Source organism: Phragmites australis, chromosome 16 (genome assembly GCF_958298935.1).
Source record: "Phragmites australis chromosome 16, lpPhrAust1.1, whole genome shotgun sequence".
In the NCBI taxonomy this organism is placed as follows: Eukaryota; Viridiplantae; Streptophyta; class Magnoliopsida; order Poales; family Poaceae; genus Phragmites; species Phragmites australis.
Window position 1 is genome coordinate 21,887,478 of NC_084936.1, and position 14,432 is coordinate 21,901,909.

At 45.2% G+C, this 14,432-nt stretch overlaps 2 protein-coding genes and 1 pseudogene across 3 annotated transcripts; 2 read left to right on the plus strand and 1 right to left on the minus strand.

Moving 5' to 3' along the window:
* The first annotated feature begins 472 nt into the window (after window positions 1-472).
* On the plus strand, window positions 473-1,775 carry LOC133896424 (2-hydroxy-palmitic acid dioxygenase MPO1-like). Of its 2 annotated transcripts, none has more exons than XM_062337025.1 (3): window positions 473-968; window positions 1,072-1,140; window positions 1,264-1,775. In XM_062337025.1, exons 1-3 carry the CDS (start codon window positions 564-566, stop codon window positions 1,378-1,380), a joined length of 591 nt encoding a protein of 196 aa, XP_062193009.1. In that variant the 5' UTR covers window positions 473-563; the 3' UTR covers window positions 1,381-1,775. The 2 variants fall into 2 exon arrangements, with proteins under 2 accessions (XP_062193009.1, XP_062193010.1); XM_062337026.1 differs by having other exon boundaries at window positions 1,312-1,775.
* A 1,093-nt stretch (window positions 1,776-2,868) lies between these two features.
* LOC133895613 (uncharacterized) lies at window positions 2,869-7,285 on the plus strand (annotated as a pseudogene).
* Window positions 7,286-10,091: 2,806 nt separating this feature from the next.
* On the minus strand, window positions 10,092-12,192 carry LOC133895614 (transcription factor MYB16-like). Its single transcript, XM_062336051.1, has 3 exons — window positions 12,006-12,192; window positions 11,692-11,821; window positions 10,092-11,050 (listed from the first exon to the last, which is right to left on the minus strand). The coding sequence occupies exons 1-3, from the start codon at window positions 12,136-12,138 to the stop codon at window positions 10,240-10,242; spliced, it is 1,074 nt and encodes a 357-aa protein (XP_062192035.1). The 5' UTR covers window positions 12,139-12,192; the 3' UTR covers window positions 10,092-10,239.
* Between the last annotated feature and the right edge of the window lie 2,240 nt (window positions 12,193-14,432).

Below are 14,432 nucleotides of genomic sequence, written 5' to 3' on the forward strand. Positions count from 1 at the left end.
TGCATTAGCTGAGTCAGGCTGGGTAGGATTTTTTCAATAGGAGCCAAGTTAGATTGGACTTATCGGGTCAAGCTGTATATGAGTAGGCCTAAGAGGGCAGAAAGAAGACGAGTGAAGATCCGTCCCATCACAAATGGATATGAAAAAAAATCCCGATTTCAGTGGTTGACATATAGCACTCTTTTAGACTATGTCCAATAGATCCCTTCGCGATTTAGAATCCTTTCGCGAAGAGATATTTGTTCACTTCAATACTTCAATAATTTTTCTTTATGGTTCTTTTACGAAGGGATTTTTAATGTTATTTTTTTTAGAATGGGATTCTCTTTCTTCCTTTTACGAATTATTTCGAAGTAAAGCTATTAAAAATGAGAAAAAATAAAGAAAATAAGTGTGGAAAAAAAATTAGAAAGAGAACGAAATAAAGAGAAGATAGTTAGATATTGTCTTATTATATATAGGAAGCTAACAGCTCGCTTTAGAATTTGGTTTGTACTCGGGGGAAAAAAGCTTTCAGCGTCGTCGGTAACCACTGCCTTTTGATCCTCCGAGGCGACGCGTCCATGGGTGCCAAGGAGCATCAGCACGGGCGGCGGCGCGGGGTGCTGGACCTGGAGGCGCAGTTCGCCTTCTTCCGGTCGCAGCACCGGCACCCGGTGAACGCGGCGGCGCACGCGCTGCTCACCGGGCCCATCCTCTTCACCAACCTCCTCATCCTCCACTTCCTGCCCCTGCCGCTCCCGTCCCAGCTCGACGACCCCGCGCTCGCCCTCGCCCTCGCCTACGCCGCCGCCTACCTCGCCGTCGACCGCCGCGCGGGCGCGCTCGCGGGGCTCCTCTTCCTCGCCGCCTGGGCCGCCAGTCGCGCCCTCGCCGAGCGCCTCGGCTTCGTGCGTTCCTGGAAGCTCGTCCTCGCCACCCAGCTCTTCTGCTGGACCTGGCAGTTCCTCGGCCACGGCCTCTTCGAGGCAAGAACAGATCCGATTGATCCCTTCAGCTTCTTCCATCATCAAGCTGCGCCTCCATTTCTGATTTGATTTCCTGCTTAATCTCTCTTGTTCAATTTTGCAGAAGAAGGGGCCGACTGTGAGTGACCTTCCTGAGGTGTTCTTGATGGAGCCATTCCTCATCTTCCTGCAGGTAAACACAACCACAATCCACAAACATGTAACTAAGTCTTCACTCATTTGCATAAATGGAAGTAAAAAAGCATAGAAATAGGAATTGGCATGGAGCAGTTTTTGCTGATTCTTGTGTGCACAGATACTGAACAAGCTGTTTGGCTATGAACCCTACCCTGGGTTCTGCAAGAATGTGGACAGGAAGATAGAGGCTGATCTCAAGGAGCGGAGAGAGCTCGAGCAGAGGAAGGCAACCTGATCGATCAGATTAGTATTGATCGATTGGAGCGGTGCGAAATTGTATCATCTATACAGTAGCATGGTTCCTAGCATTTGTGTTGTTTGTCAGTCGTCATATCATTGTAGAGTGGAGTAAACAGCCGAATTATGCGCGTTGCGTTAAGCTTGAAGCCTTGCAGATTGACAGGGAGAAGATACAGCAAGATTTTAGAAATTCTGCGCGATGTGAAATCTCAGATTGCCACTCTGAATGTTCATGGAAGATTATCTTCTAGCCATTTCGTCCAACACCTAGGGGCAATCAGACCCATTTTATGTATCCGCTACACCACCACGTTGGCCTGAGTGGTGCTCAACTACTCATGCACATCCCTCTGAACTTTGAACGGGAGATGTTTCAGGTTTCAGTTTTCACTATAATGGTGGTGTCTGTGATACGATATGCAAATGATCGTATGTTGTGTGTGTGTGTGTGCACTGCAGGCCTGTGCATGCAGTTATGCATTGATCGTCTGTAGCTAATATTCAGGGTCTCTGATATGATCGTTCTTACCGAGTTTTCTCTCTGTTTTCAAGGGCCGATGTTGTGAAGAACTATGTGCTCCAAGGAAACCATTTCCATCAGTTGACTTTCGTAATCACTGGTCCTGGTCTGAAAGTAGCTGGTGAAAAGGCTGAATTTCGCGAAATTTAGGTTATTTTTCGTCCTTTGCTCTGTGGTTCTTATATGTCAGTGATTTTTTTAAATTAGATATTTCGTTTTCCTCTAAAATTCGTGAAATTTAAGCGAAATTTAGGTGAAAATTTAATCCCTAGCTCGCACAAAACAACGGCTCTTGGACTTCGGTCTAGTGGGCCATTTGGGGTTCCGGAGGCAGTAGCAAGCCCAATAGTTTGAACCACGGTCCAAACACAAACCATAACTCACAAAGCAATTAATTAATCTTCTAAAATGAGGCGAGTGGAGAAAGATTACACCCGACGTGATTTGCATGGTACCAGCGAGGTTAGGTTTCAGGGTCTAGCCGAGGGCAGAGTTTTACAAGGATGGCCGTGATAGTGTCCTGCGGTGCGGCGAGGCAGGCCAGTGGCATTGTTGGACTTGTGGGTGGTGGGCACTACCAATGGTGGAGTGACAAGCACCACTAGATTACAAGGCGGGGAGAGACGACGAATCTAACAGTAGGAGCGGTTAGAGACGGAGGAAGGTAGGGATGGAGAAGTGTGGCAAAGCAAGAGGGGAGGGCTCGAAACTAGGAGAGAATCCTTTCAACGGTACTTGGTCTTATATTTCTAGTCTTATTGTGTAAAATAAAACTAAATTTGTGGCTATAGACTACTTAGTAGTATAGTATCATGCTAGAGCGGATGAAAATAAATTGACAGTGCTACTGTTGTGTAAAACTAGTTCATGGCTATCAACGACTAAGTAGTACAATATTAGTTTTAGCATGGGAGGATTAACAAAGTGCCAGAAAAGAAAAACGTTCGGACGCCATAAGCTCCAGAGCGGCAACGTTGGCGTATTACGAGTAATCCGCCATTAGCTGTAGACGGCGTCTTTTGGAAACTCTTCATCCAAATCAGCACAACGCCCAAGCTTCCCGTATTCCCGTCACGTGTCCTAATCTGTCACAACTGCCGCGCGTCTCAGCCCGCCCCCATGGTCCCCGCCGCTCTCCTCCTCTCGCCGCCGGGCCGCCTCGTCGCTTCCGGCCCTATCCGCTGCCACGCCCCGACCCAACAATCCGCCGCTGCCACCCGCGGCCTCCTCCTCCGCGGCGCGGGCTCTCCCGTCGTCAAGCGCGTCCCCGGCGGCTGGCTCCTCTGGCACCAGTCCGGCGCGCGCGTCGCGCTCGCCACCTCCCCAGACGGCCTACGCTGGAACGCCCCCGTCTCCCCCGACCCCCTGCTGCCCTCTGTCGATTGGTGAGCCTTCGATACCGCTGCCATCCGCCCTTCCGACGTCCTCCTCATCTCCGGCCCCACGGCATCCTCACGCCGCTTCCCGTCCTCCGCTGTGTACTGGCTCTACTACACCGGATCTACTGACGAGCGCTTCAGCTCCCCGTTCCCCGCCGCTGACGTCCCCGCTCTGCCCCGCCTCGCCATCAGCCAGGACGGTCGCCACTGGGCGCGCATCGAGGGGGATCACCACAGCGGCGCGCTGCTCGGCGCCGGGGAGGAGGAGGAACCCACAGGGTGGGAGGCGCGCTACTTAGCCGCGCCCAAGGTGGTGATGCATGCCGACGGGGACCTGCGGATGTACTACCACTCGTTCGACGAAATGTCGCAGAGGCACACGATTGGTGTGGCGAGGTCCAGGGATGGCATCCGGTGGACGAAGGCAGGGAAGGTTATTGAGGGGGGCAGGGCTGGAACATTTGACGAACGTGGGGTGCGGCATGGGCATGTCGTTCGTGATCGTGCCGCTGGGCGGTATGTCATGGTGCATGAAGGTGTTGATGCGGATGGGATGTTGAGCATTGGAATGGCCATCACGGAGGACGGGCTGAAATGGTGGAGGAGGTGCAGCGAGATGCCAGTGCTGTGCCCGTCTGAGGAGGACGAAGGGTGGGATGGCGCTGGGGTTGGTTCACCGTGCTTTGTGCAAATGGATGGGGCCTATGATTGGAGACTGTATTACATGGGAGTCAGGAGGGATGGCGAGAGTTCAATTGGGATGGCGTATTCAGAGGGTCAAGCTCTTCAGAAATTTGAGAAGTGTGATGCTGTTCTCGTATAAGGTGAGGTCTTGTGTAGTTTCTGGGGATGTAAATGTGGAGGAGTAGTTCTGGCCCTTCTGGGGGTGTTCAGTCCACTTGAGACAAAATTTTGTTGTTAGATTGAAAACTACCGTGTCGTTTGATCCTGCTTTGCATCAGTAATGTACTGCTCTTTACCTTTTAATGTTGCTATTCGCTATATTCATCAACTTTCATCAAATAAGTACCCCTATCGAGGTCCATTAGAGTAGAAATGGTGGTTGGACAAACAAATTATTCTGATTGGCAAGGCTAATGGCATGAATAGGTCTTGACTGCAAGTCTGTAAGGGAGAACAACTTAAAACCGCCTTAGTATTGGTTGTAGATTAAGTTTTACTATGATATTTGCTACCACAACAGCAATCACAGGTGGATCTAGAATTAATAGTCTGTGGGGGTGGATCTGCCACTTATGATAGAGTCTGTCTTTCGAGAATAGTCATGCAAAAAGCACACCATGCTACATGTGCAGCAAACATAATTGACCAAGAGTTCCAGTATGTTCGAACATCATATGCACAAAATCAAATAGATGAATTACTTTTCTGCCTTCGTAGACGAGATTATCCTGAAAAATCAGCTTTAATTGTTACTTTTTAGTGCATAATGAGTCCATGAATTAATCAGAAATTAACATAGAGTTAGCGGTATGCTTTTGTTTTCCCTATGAGCATATCTGTCTCTATGACTGTAAGTTATAGGTCTATGGCAAGAAATGGGCAATGATCATGTCCGATTCATTGCACTGAAAAGATCTGGAGATTTAGTCCACAAATATGGATGCCGGGATGTAGTGTTTGATTGAGAGGGTAAATCCATGTATGCGAGTAGTTCAATATCTGCATTTGTGTAAAAGAGTTGCTTATTCACAAACTAAATGATTTGATTTATCTGTATTTTTACTTATTTGGCTAAGATATGTATTTGCTCCAGTGTTACCGGGACTCGTGAGTCCGAATTTTTTTTGCCGCGTCAACGCGTATCCCCACGTCTACACGCATCTGACACACTGTAGCCGTGTCGTAGAGGAGGAGGAGATGTCGGCGGTGGAGGGGGGGGGGGGGGAGGAGAAGGCGGTGGCGGGGGAGAGGTTGAGGCGGCAGTGGGAGCGAGGGGGAGGAGGCGGCAGCGAGGGAGAGGAAGCGGAGGCGGCTGTCGGCTGGGGTGAGATGTGTGTGGGTGGACTGGTGGAGAGTGGAGAGGACTTGGGTGGGGAGGGGGAGTCCGGGGGTGTTGGGATAGTTAGGTTAGGGCAATGGATGTTTGGATGGGCCGGTTGGCTGTGGCTGGATGTCTAGATGGGCCGTAAAATAGCAGCCTAATACATTAATCCTTTATTTTTTTTCTTTTATTTTCTTTTTTATTATAAACATGTGATGCATTTGAATTTCTATTTTTATTTTATAATATATATACACACACGGTAGTGCTATTTTACACATATGGTGTAGCATATTATTCTACACCTACTGAATAAAGTTTCAGTAGTAACTACTAAATCGTGTTTTACTACTGAACTTTTGTTCGGTAGTACTGAACTTTTGTTCAGTAGGTGTAGAATAATATGTTACATCTGGATACAGAATAATATATATATATATATATATATATATATATATATATATATATATATATATATATATATATATATATATATTCTACGCCTAGGCGTAACAGTGAACTACGTTACGCCACCTTCAGTTGCTGCAACCACCTTTGCACCACCCCAGTTACGACGGCACATATAGGTGAGTTACGATCACATGATAAAAAGTGTATAATTACGAGAAGCATTGTAGTTTACTGCTGCGCCACCCCCAGTTATGACTAAGAAAATAGTCAGTTACGACAGCACACGTATTTGAGTTATGATCACATGACAAAAAAGTCAGTTACGATAGCAACTATACTACTTTTTGGATCGTAACTGGGCGTGCGCAGAGGTGATCCAGTTGCGATCACAGTTACGACTAAGAAAATAGTCAGTTACGACAGCACAGATAGTCGAGTTACGATCACATGATAAAAAAGTCAGTTACGATAACAACTATACTGCTTTTGGATCGTAACGGGGGGTGTGCGCAGAGGTGACCCAGTTGCAATCACAGGATAAAAAAGTGCATAATTACAACTATATAAGGTCGTAACTATACTGCTTTTGGATCGTAACGGGGGGTGTGCGTAGAGGTGACCCAGTTACGATCATAGGATAAAAAAGTGCATAATTACAACTATATAAGGTAACTAGTTACGATCATATATGTTTGTAGTAACTGACACATCTTGTGAGTCGCAACTATACTGTTTTTTGGATCGTAAATCCCCGAGTCTTGTTTTTTAGAATTTGCTGAATCGACACCCGCACTCGTGTCTGTGTAACACTGATTTGCTCTGTTGTCTATGTGAAATTCTGAACTCTATTGGACACCTTGCTTTGCTATATTATGTATATGCATTTGTGCATTTGGTATGGCAACTTTAGCTCCATCATATGTGCATCAATATTATTATCATTTTTATTTCGAGCATGAATGTTGAAATTAATTGGTTCACTGTTCATCGTAATCTATTTTTTTTTTCTTATCTCTTATCTCCACCTTGAGTGCATGTATTAGCCATAAATTCACTTTTTATCTTTTATTTCCCAACAATATCACATTTAATGTCAAATTTCATTATCTGATTCAACCTTTCAGATGCGCTGCTATATCTGAGACAAGCTACTTTCTAGAACTGCGGATATAACCATGCTAGGACTACAGTTAAACTTTGAGTTTTGTATTCAATTTAGTTTGTTATGGAAGCACTTAATAGTGTCATATGCACATCAGGGCGTTTTTTAGTGTATGCATCATCCAGCATATGTACAATACTAAACCAGTTCCCCCATAATGTAAACCTTCCAATAACCCTTGGCATCTGTGTGCTATTGTTTTGGCATAGATCTAGTCATGTCCTGGCTGGGTAGCACAATGATGAAGGTACAATGATCTAGTCGTTGATAACCATCTTGACCTACTAAAAGAAAAGAAGAAACACGACAACCTTCTTGGCACTAACTTTATTATCGAGTGATGTAAATCTTGAAAGTAGAATATTGTGAGATGTTTGTGGATTTCGTATCGGCTGTCCTTGATCATTTAACATGTGTATTGTACAGTCATGTGGTGCCCAAATGATGAAATGCATTGGCTTGTGTTAACAGGTTGTACCCTTCTTTGTTTTCTACTACTTAGTGTTTGCTGGCTCTTTCGCGCAGAAAGCAAACTATTAAGGTTGTACATGCAATGGTATTCGCCATGAGATATGTGTCTGTCATCACTTTTTATCTTACTCATCTTTCTCCTAAGAGTCTTTGTTTTTTCTTATGTCTTTATTTGCCATGGGGTTATTATACAATATTTTAGCTTTAAGTCAGATGTATTTCCTTTAATAAAAAATGGATCACATCCTATTCACCTGACCATACTTGTAGGTTCCTACTTTTATGTTTCGAGAATTTTCTTATCATACTTGAAACTAGGTAAATAATCCTGCCTTTCTACTTTCAACATGGTAGGAAATGCAAATTTGTCCCCAGGACACTAAAAGAATGTGGCTTTGCATGTGGGACATCTTTATGTTCGATATTGGCCCTAGGACACTGCAAAATCGTGGTTTTGTCTGTAGGACACTGGATTAGGGGCAAAAGACCATTATGCCCTCAGCCACGTTCTTTTAGTGTCCTGGAGACAAATTTGCCTTTAAATTTACTTTTAACACTATTGCTAGTTAATGTGTATGACTCTGTATAATTGCTCACATGCACAAAACAATAGACTTGTAGAGTGTCTGGTCGATCATAGAAGAGTTGCATTGCACTTAATTTCTCACATTTTGTATAATTTGCGATTTCATTGTGATGAGACTAGTATTTTGCACTGACTTCAAATTACAGATGGCCAATCGGCAAATTTAGAAGCACGGATGGTAATTTATACGATTTATACGAAACAAATGGAAGACGTAAATTATCACAATTCAAATTACTTGTTGAAACCCAATACGGAAAATTATTCTAAAAGCATTGGTTCTTGAGACAGGCAGTTACGCAGAATTAAGGTGACCACCAAAGTTCTTTCAAAGATGCAACCAATGTGTTGAACAATGTGGTACAGTCTTCCACTGGCACAAGAGTTGATCTGTTTTGAAAGGCCATGCACAGAGGGAATAATCTGTACTATGGTCTCAATAATGCAATGCTGTATAGTTATTTCAACGGGGTCATGGCTGTCCTTTCTTCCTTCGTTGTGAGGTCAGTGTTTCATCTTTTGCCTTGCTGTTCAGTTCTGTCCACATGATTTCAGTTTTACAGAATTCCACCATGCTTTAACAAATCAACAATGGCAGTATATCACAATGTTTATTCTCATGAAACAGTTAAGTATCCTTTTCTTTTCTCTCTCCTGTACTTTAGGTGAGGCACTTGTGTATATACTATTATTCTGGGCACTAGTTTTGTGGTTAAAAATACCTGTTCTCTTGTTCAGTTGTCTGGAATGATAGTACACATCTGATTTTCTCGTGTAATATACGTGCCATCAACTTGTGTAAATCATTTCAGCTTTCTTCTTTTTCCCCCTCATAACATGGACTTTAAGAGTTTTGTCTTGCACAAACCTGCATTAAACTTACTCACTCCTATTATTCTTTTGAGACCTACTCATTCCTATAAGTTGATCTAAACCTGCACTATCCTATCAGTTCCAGAGTCGCGTTTCTACGACTTGAATAGTTTGCTGACATTTTCATGTTGCAACTGAAAATCATTAAAATATATGTATATTTTAAAAAAAAATTTAGAAGATAGATCTAACTTCACCCCCCTAACTGCCCTTCCCAATCATTGAGAGACTTGTGGTACTGCCATCCCGAATAATGTTTACGTTTGTGTTTTTGTTTCATATTTTAGGCAAGGGTTTCCAGCTACTAAAAATCTACATTTTGTTGACAGTCTAATGGGACACTATCTACATTATGTTGACAATATAAGGTGACGCTAACTTTCATATCTGCTGGCGAGTCAGTTTGTTCATTTCTTTATTTGAATGATTGAGCATAAATATTAAAGTGGACTTATTTACTGAAATAACTTGTATATTTCACTTTTGAATTAAAGTGATTTTCTACCTCTATTTAAAAACAAAGATCCAATAGGACCTTACGAGGGCTGGAACTTGATTTTAGTTGTACTGCTTAATCATTCTGGGTTGGAGTCCAAAGAGAGGGAGACAAGACAACTTGGGCGTTGAACTAACAACTGTAAAGTCCTTGGCTCATTAATTGTAGTGTCCCTGCAATGGTCCTGGTGGATAACGTACAGTAATTTCTAGTGCTGGACCAATAAAAAAAAATACTGACAGAAAGTAACATGATTTTATTTACTACATCCACACAATAGCTAATTATTTCTTTTGTTAATACGCAGGAGAGCTATGTATCTTTGTATTAAGATAGAAGTAACGATCGAAGTTCTCAAGTACACACTTTTATAACGGACCAAAAGGTCCTGGAGACTAATTACATGAAACTAAGCAACCTGAGCTCCTGAACTCAACTTTGGTTAGTAAACTGAACTGAAACTGCGCAAGTGAGCCAAGAGGACAGAGAGTTGGACTGCCCCGGTGAGGCACCATTGTTCAGCAGCTATCCAGATGCTAGCCATCAAAGAATCGGAGGATGGGTGGCGATTGTTGATAGCGATGTCATTGCGAGACAACCAAATTGTCCAGGTAGTCAGGAGAATTAGAGAGTCCAGCTCCCTACATAAGTCTTTGGCCATCCGCGCACGCAGGATAAGCCACTAGTTGCAGAAAGCTGATTGGTCCTGTGAAGATTGGACTTTTAGAACCCTCCAACAATCTCCCTCGCAACAACACAGTGAACACAATGAATAGCTAATTATTTCACTTTTCACATGCATGGAGGGAAAAAAAAATGCAAACTATTGCAGCAGTTGTAGCATTTATTTGTTGCGCTCTTTCTGTTTTCTTTTTGAATATGGGTGATCCAATGGATTTTCTCAGAAGTCCTTTCTTAAAAGAAATAAAAAAAGAACTAAGGGACTCTATTCTAGAGCAATGGTGGCGATTGGGGTGGCAGCTCTGAGTTCACAATGCCAAGGATGCCATTCCAATAATTCTTGTCCTCCTCATCTGATGCTTGGCTGCTGTGCTCAGTTTGCCCATTGTTGGACTCACCCCAGCATTCTGATGTGTCATGCACATTGGATCCATCAAGCAGCATGCCTGTGAATCCAGATCCAACTCCAGCAGCTCCTATGAACCATGGCTCCTCACAGCCAATGAGGTCTTCTTCCCTCTCCCTGCCGTCCAGTCCCAGCACTTGCTGCTTGCTGAGGAACTGCCAATCACTTTCTTCACTCTCTAGCTCATCACTCCTCTGATGCCACATCGCAGAGTTGCTTTCTGATATCTCTAGTCTGTTGGTCCTGGGGGTTGGCAGCATGCCACTATTGCTCCCTGTAAACGTCAGTGTGGAGGTTGGTGACTCCAGGTCGATCTTTGCACCCTGCCATGCATTCTGCAACACATCGAGGCATGGAGGAGAAGCGTAGGCAGGTATATTCGTTGGCTGCAAATGGAGTGCGGTTGGTGTAGAAGCTGCTGTTTGCATCTTTGATTCTCGAGCCAACCGTGCCTCGGCCTCGAGGCGGGCACTCTCCCACTGAGCCATGTGGCTGAGGCTTGCCGCGACCTTGGCCGATTCGTCGTCTGCGGTGCCGGTGAGAGAGCCAGTGATGGCTTTGTGGGTGACAGGGTCGATCCCCATCTTGGCCAGCCTCTTCTTGAGGTGGGTGTTCCAGTAGTTCTTGATCTCGTTGTCCGTGCGCTTTGGTAGATGCGTTGCAATGGCCGACCACCTGAACGGTCCCAGGAAACAAGCTTGTGATTTGAACATATACAAACATTTTGTTTTCATCTATCGCGGTGCACAACAGATACTACTTGAAAGTTTGGAAATGGCATGCGTGATTCTTCGTTGGAGTACAAAAGTTAAGAGGATTATGCATGCACAGATTCTGAGGGAAGGAGAGATGAGGTGAATAAAAAAAGTGCAAATGCCATGCCATAACTTGGTACATCCAGCAGAATAAATTGATGCACTCAGACGCCTGCACACAAAAAATGCACTAGAAAGGAAGAATTTGATTAAGCGAAAATTGTAGCATTCAGAGTTCCAATATTTGTGGTTTTAAATGCCAAAATTCAGATAGAGCCTTTTATCAATTGACCATCACTTTCTCATTCAATATAAATACATTGACAAGTCTTTCGTTTTTGCTTTCAGATGTGATGGGGGTTGATGCATGTGTTTTCTTAATTGTTATTAAACGGCAGACAGCAGTCTGACAAGAACAGACACTGCACTTTATTTTAGCAGAAAGAAGTCAGTGAAGATACCAATGGTGTAGCAGCCAAAGGATCACTAGTCCTCTGGACACTTCAGAGGATATCACAACAATCTGGACTTCTGGAGTTGACTAAGCTCATTGTTACTCACCTGTTGCCAAGTAGAGCATGGAGCTGGATGATGCTCTGCTCTTCCTGCAAGCTGAACTTGCCCCTCTTGATGTCCGGCCTCAGGTAGTTTGTCCATCTCAATCTGCAACTCTTGCCGCACCTCTGCAATCCTGCAGGATATCGGTTGAACTCTCACTAACTTTTATAGTTTTTTTTTATCTTTCTTCCTTTGCAAGAGAGTTCTTAAACGAGAGTAGTACTACGATGAGTAACCTCTGATAAGTTCTCTTGTTGCATCCCCTTTCGTTTAAAAGAGAGAGAGAGAGTGTGGAATTCAGGTTTGTCCATACTCACCTGCCTTCGAAGGCAACGCACGCCAGCTCCCATGTCCATGCTCCTCAATGTAGGCAAGCAGCTTCTGATCCTCCTCCGGCGTCCATGGACCTTTCTTTAGGCCGACCTTCTCACAGCATGGTGACCGCCCCATGAAGTAGTGTGGTGTGTTATCTTTCAGAAGCCAAGAGCTGACAGCTAAGTGCGGGGGGGGGGGGGGGGGGGGCAGAGCAGGGCGAGAAGACAAACGGCACTACTGCAGCTATAAATCATTAGCATGATGGGAAGGTATGAAGTAAGAACACTGAATTTTCCTTGCATTATCATGACTCAAATGCCCTTGTGTTGGTTTTGCTTCAGTTTGGTTTACGAGGTACAAGTAGATGTACAGCTCCTTATTAATCCACTGAACGTAAAAATACGGTAACAAACAAATGTCTTCAGTTGAGGGTCAGTTTAACACTCAGGTCCTATTTTCTATGGCCCATGAATTAAAAACCGCAACAACTCCATTGTGATCAGACCCCACAAGTGACACCAAGTCCAGGTTGGTGTTGGGGTAAGGCAAAGAAATGATTCATTTTCCCTGTGGGTGTGATAGGTCAAGCTATGGTCTGTTGCTTGATTGAGAGAGGAACCACCGTCTTAAAGTCATTTGAACTTATAGGCTTGGAAGTTCCCAGTAGTGGTAATTTATATTTTCAAGATCAGTTTTGGTCCACTAGAGAGGTATGGCAATCCCTTTGACATGCTTTTGATTTAGTAGTCTGGTGTAATCGATACGACGATTATCCTATAATGCCTAGAAATGCTTCGAAATGAGGATTTCATCATGGCAACAACTTCGTAATGACGATATGAATGATGATTTCATATGGTTGCCATCTTGGTTTAAAGGCTGACCTAAAGGACTAAATAATTGAACCTAGACTCTTGTTAGTGTAAGAAAATGTCTTTTACGAATAAGTTCGGCGAGAGCCTTCTTTACAGAGTAGACTTAAGCTTGGAGAAGAAGTGGAGAGGAATGAATAACGATGTGTTTATCACTTTGGCCCCTGGTCTAATGGCCATAGGTTTGTATTTATAGTGCCATTCGAGATGTAAGTATACAAATATGTCTTTACAGAGATAACGATACGAGTCACCGCCATGCTATAGGCACTTCGCATTAGCCTCCGCAGCGGTAGGCCGCAGATGATGCATATACACCGCTTCATGCACCGCTGCTAAGGCTTGTGGTTTCCTTGATAGTCACCTTATACTCTTTCTCCCCCTGGTTTACTCTCTCAGGGTTTGTCAGTGCTTTCTTTGTAAGCGTCTTTTGGATGCACAAGTTATTAAGAAGATAACTAGATCGTTTGTGTCTTTGTTTTTCACCGGTTTGTCGGTGCTTCCTTTGTAAGTGTCTTTAGATGTACAAGTATTTAAGAAGGTAACTAAATCCTTGGATCCGCTCATTGTTTTTGCCTTTGATTGAAATGTATGGCGATCCTCCGGATGTGTAGCCTTTCATATTTTTGTGTGTACCTAAGCTTCCATGCCTCATCTTTCCCGACCCCCTTCTTTGCATGCTACCCTCTCGGCCCTTAACCGCGGCGAGGCTCCGGAGACAGGGCCATCCGGAGCCCAGCGGTGGTTGCCGGAGGTGATGCCGATGGCTAGATCGAGGGAGGTAGTTTGCGACCCCCTTCAGTCCTTTACCGCGGTGAGGCTCCGAAGGTAGGGCCATCCGAAGCTCGGCAGCGGTTGCCGGAGGTGACACCGATGTCTAGATTGAGGGAGGTAGTTTGTGACCCCGTCGGCCCTTAACTGCAGTGAGGCTTGGGAGGCAGGGCCATCTAGAGCCCCGCGGCAGTTACCGGAGGTGATGTCGATGGCTAGGCTGGGGAAGACAGTTTGTGAACCACCTCAGCCCTTAACCGCGGCGAGGCTCCAGAGGCAGGGCTATCTAGAGCCCGGCGGCGGTTGCTGGAGGTGACGCTAATGGCTAGACCGAGGGAGGTAGATTTCCATCCCCTTGGCCCTTAACCACGGCAAGGTTCTGGAGGCAGAGCCATTTGAAGCCCAACGAGGGTTACCGGAGGTAACGCCGATGGCTAGGCCGAGAGAAGCAGTTTATGACCCCCTCGATCCTTAACCGTGGCGAGGCTTGGGAGGCAGGGTCATCTGGAGCCCGTGGAGGTTGCCAGAGGTGATGCTGATGGCTAGATTGAGGGTGGAAGTTTACGACCCCCTCGGCCCTTAACCGTGGAAAGGCTCGGGATGTAGGGCCATCAGAAGCCTAGCAACGGTTACTGGAGATGACACCGATGGCTAGGCAGTTCGCGATGCCCCTCGGCGCTTAACCACGGCGAGGCTCCGAGGCAGGGCCATCCGGAGCTCGGCGGCAGTTGCCGGAGGTGAGGCCGATGACTAGGCCGAGGGAGGTAGTTTGCCACCTCGTTGGCC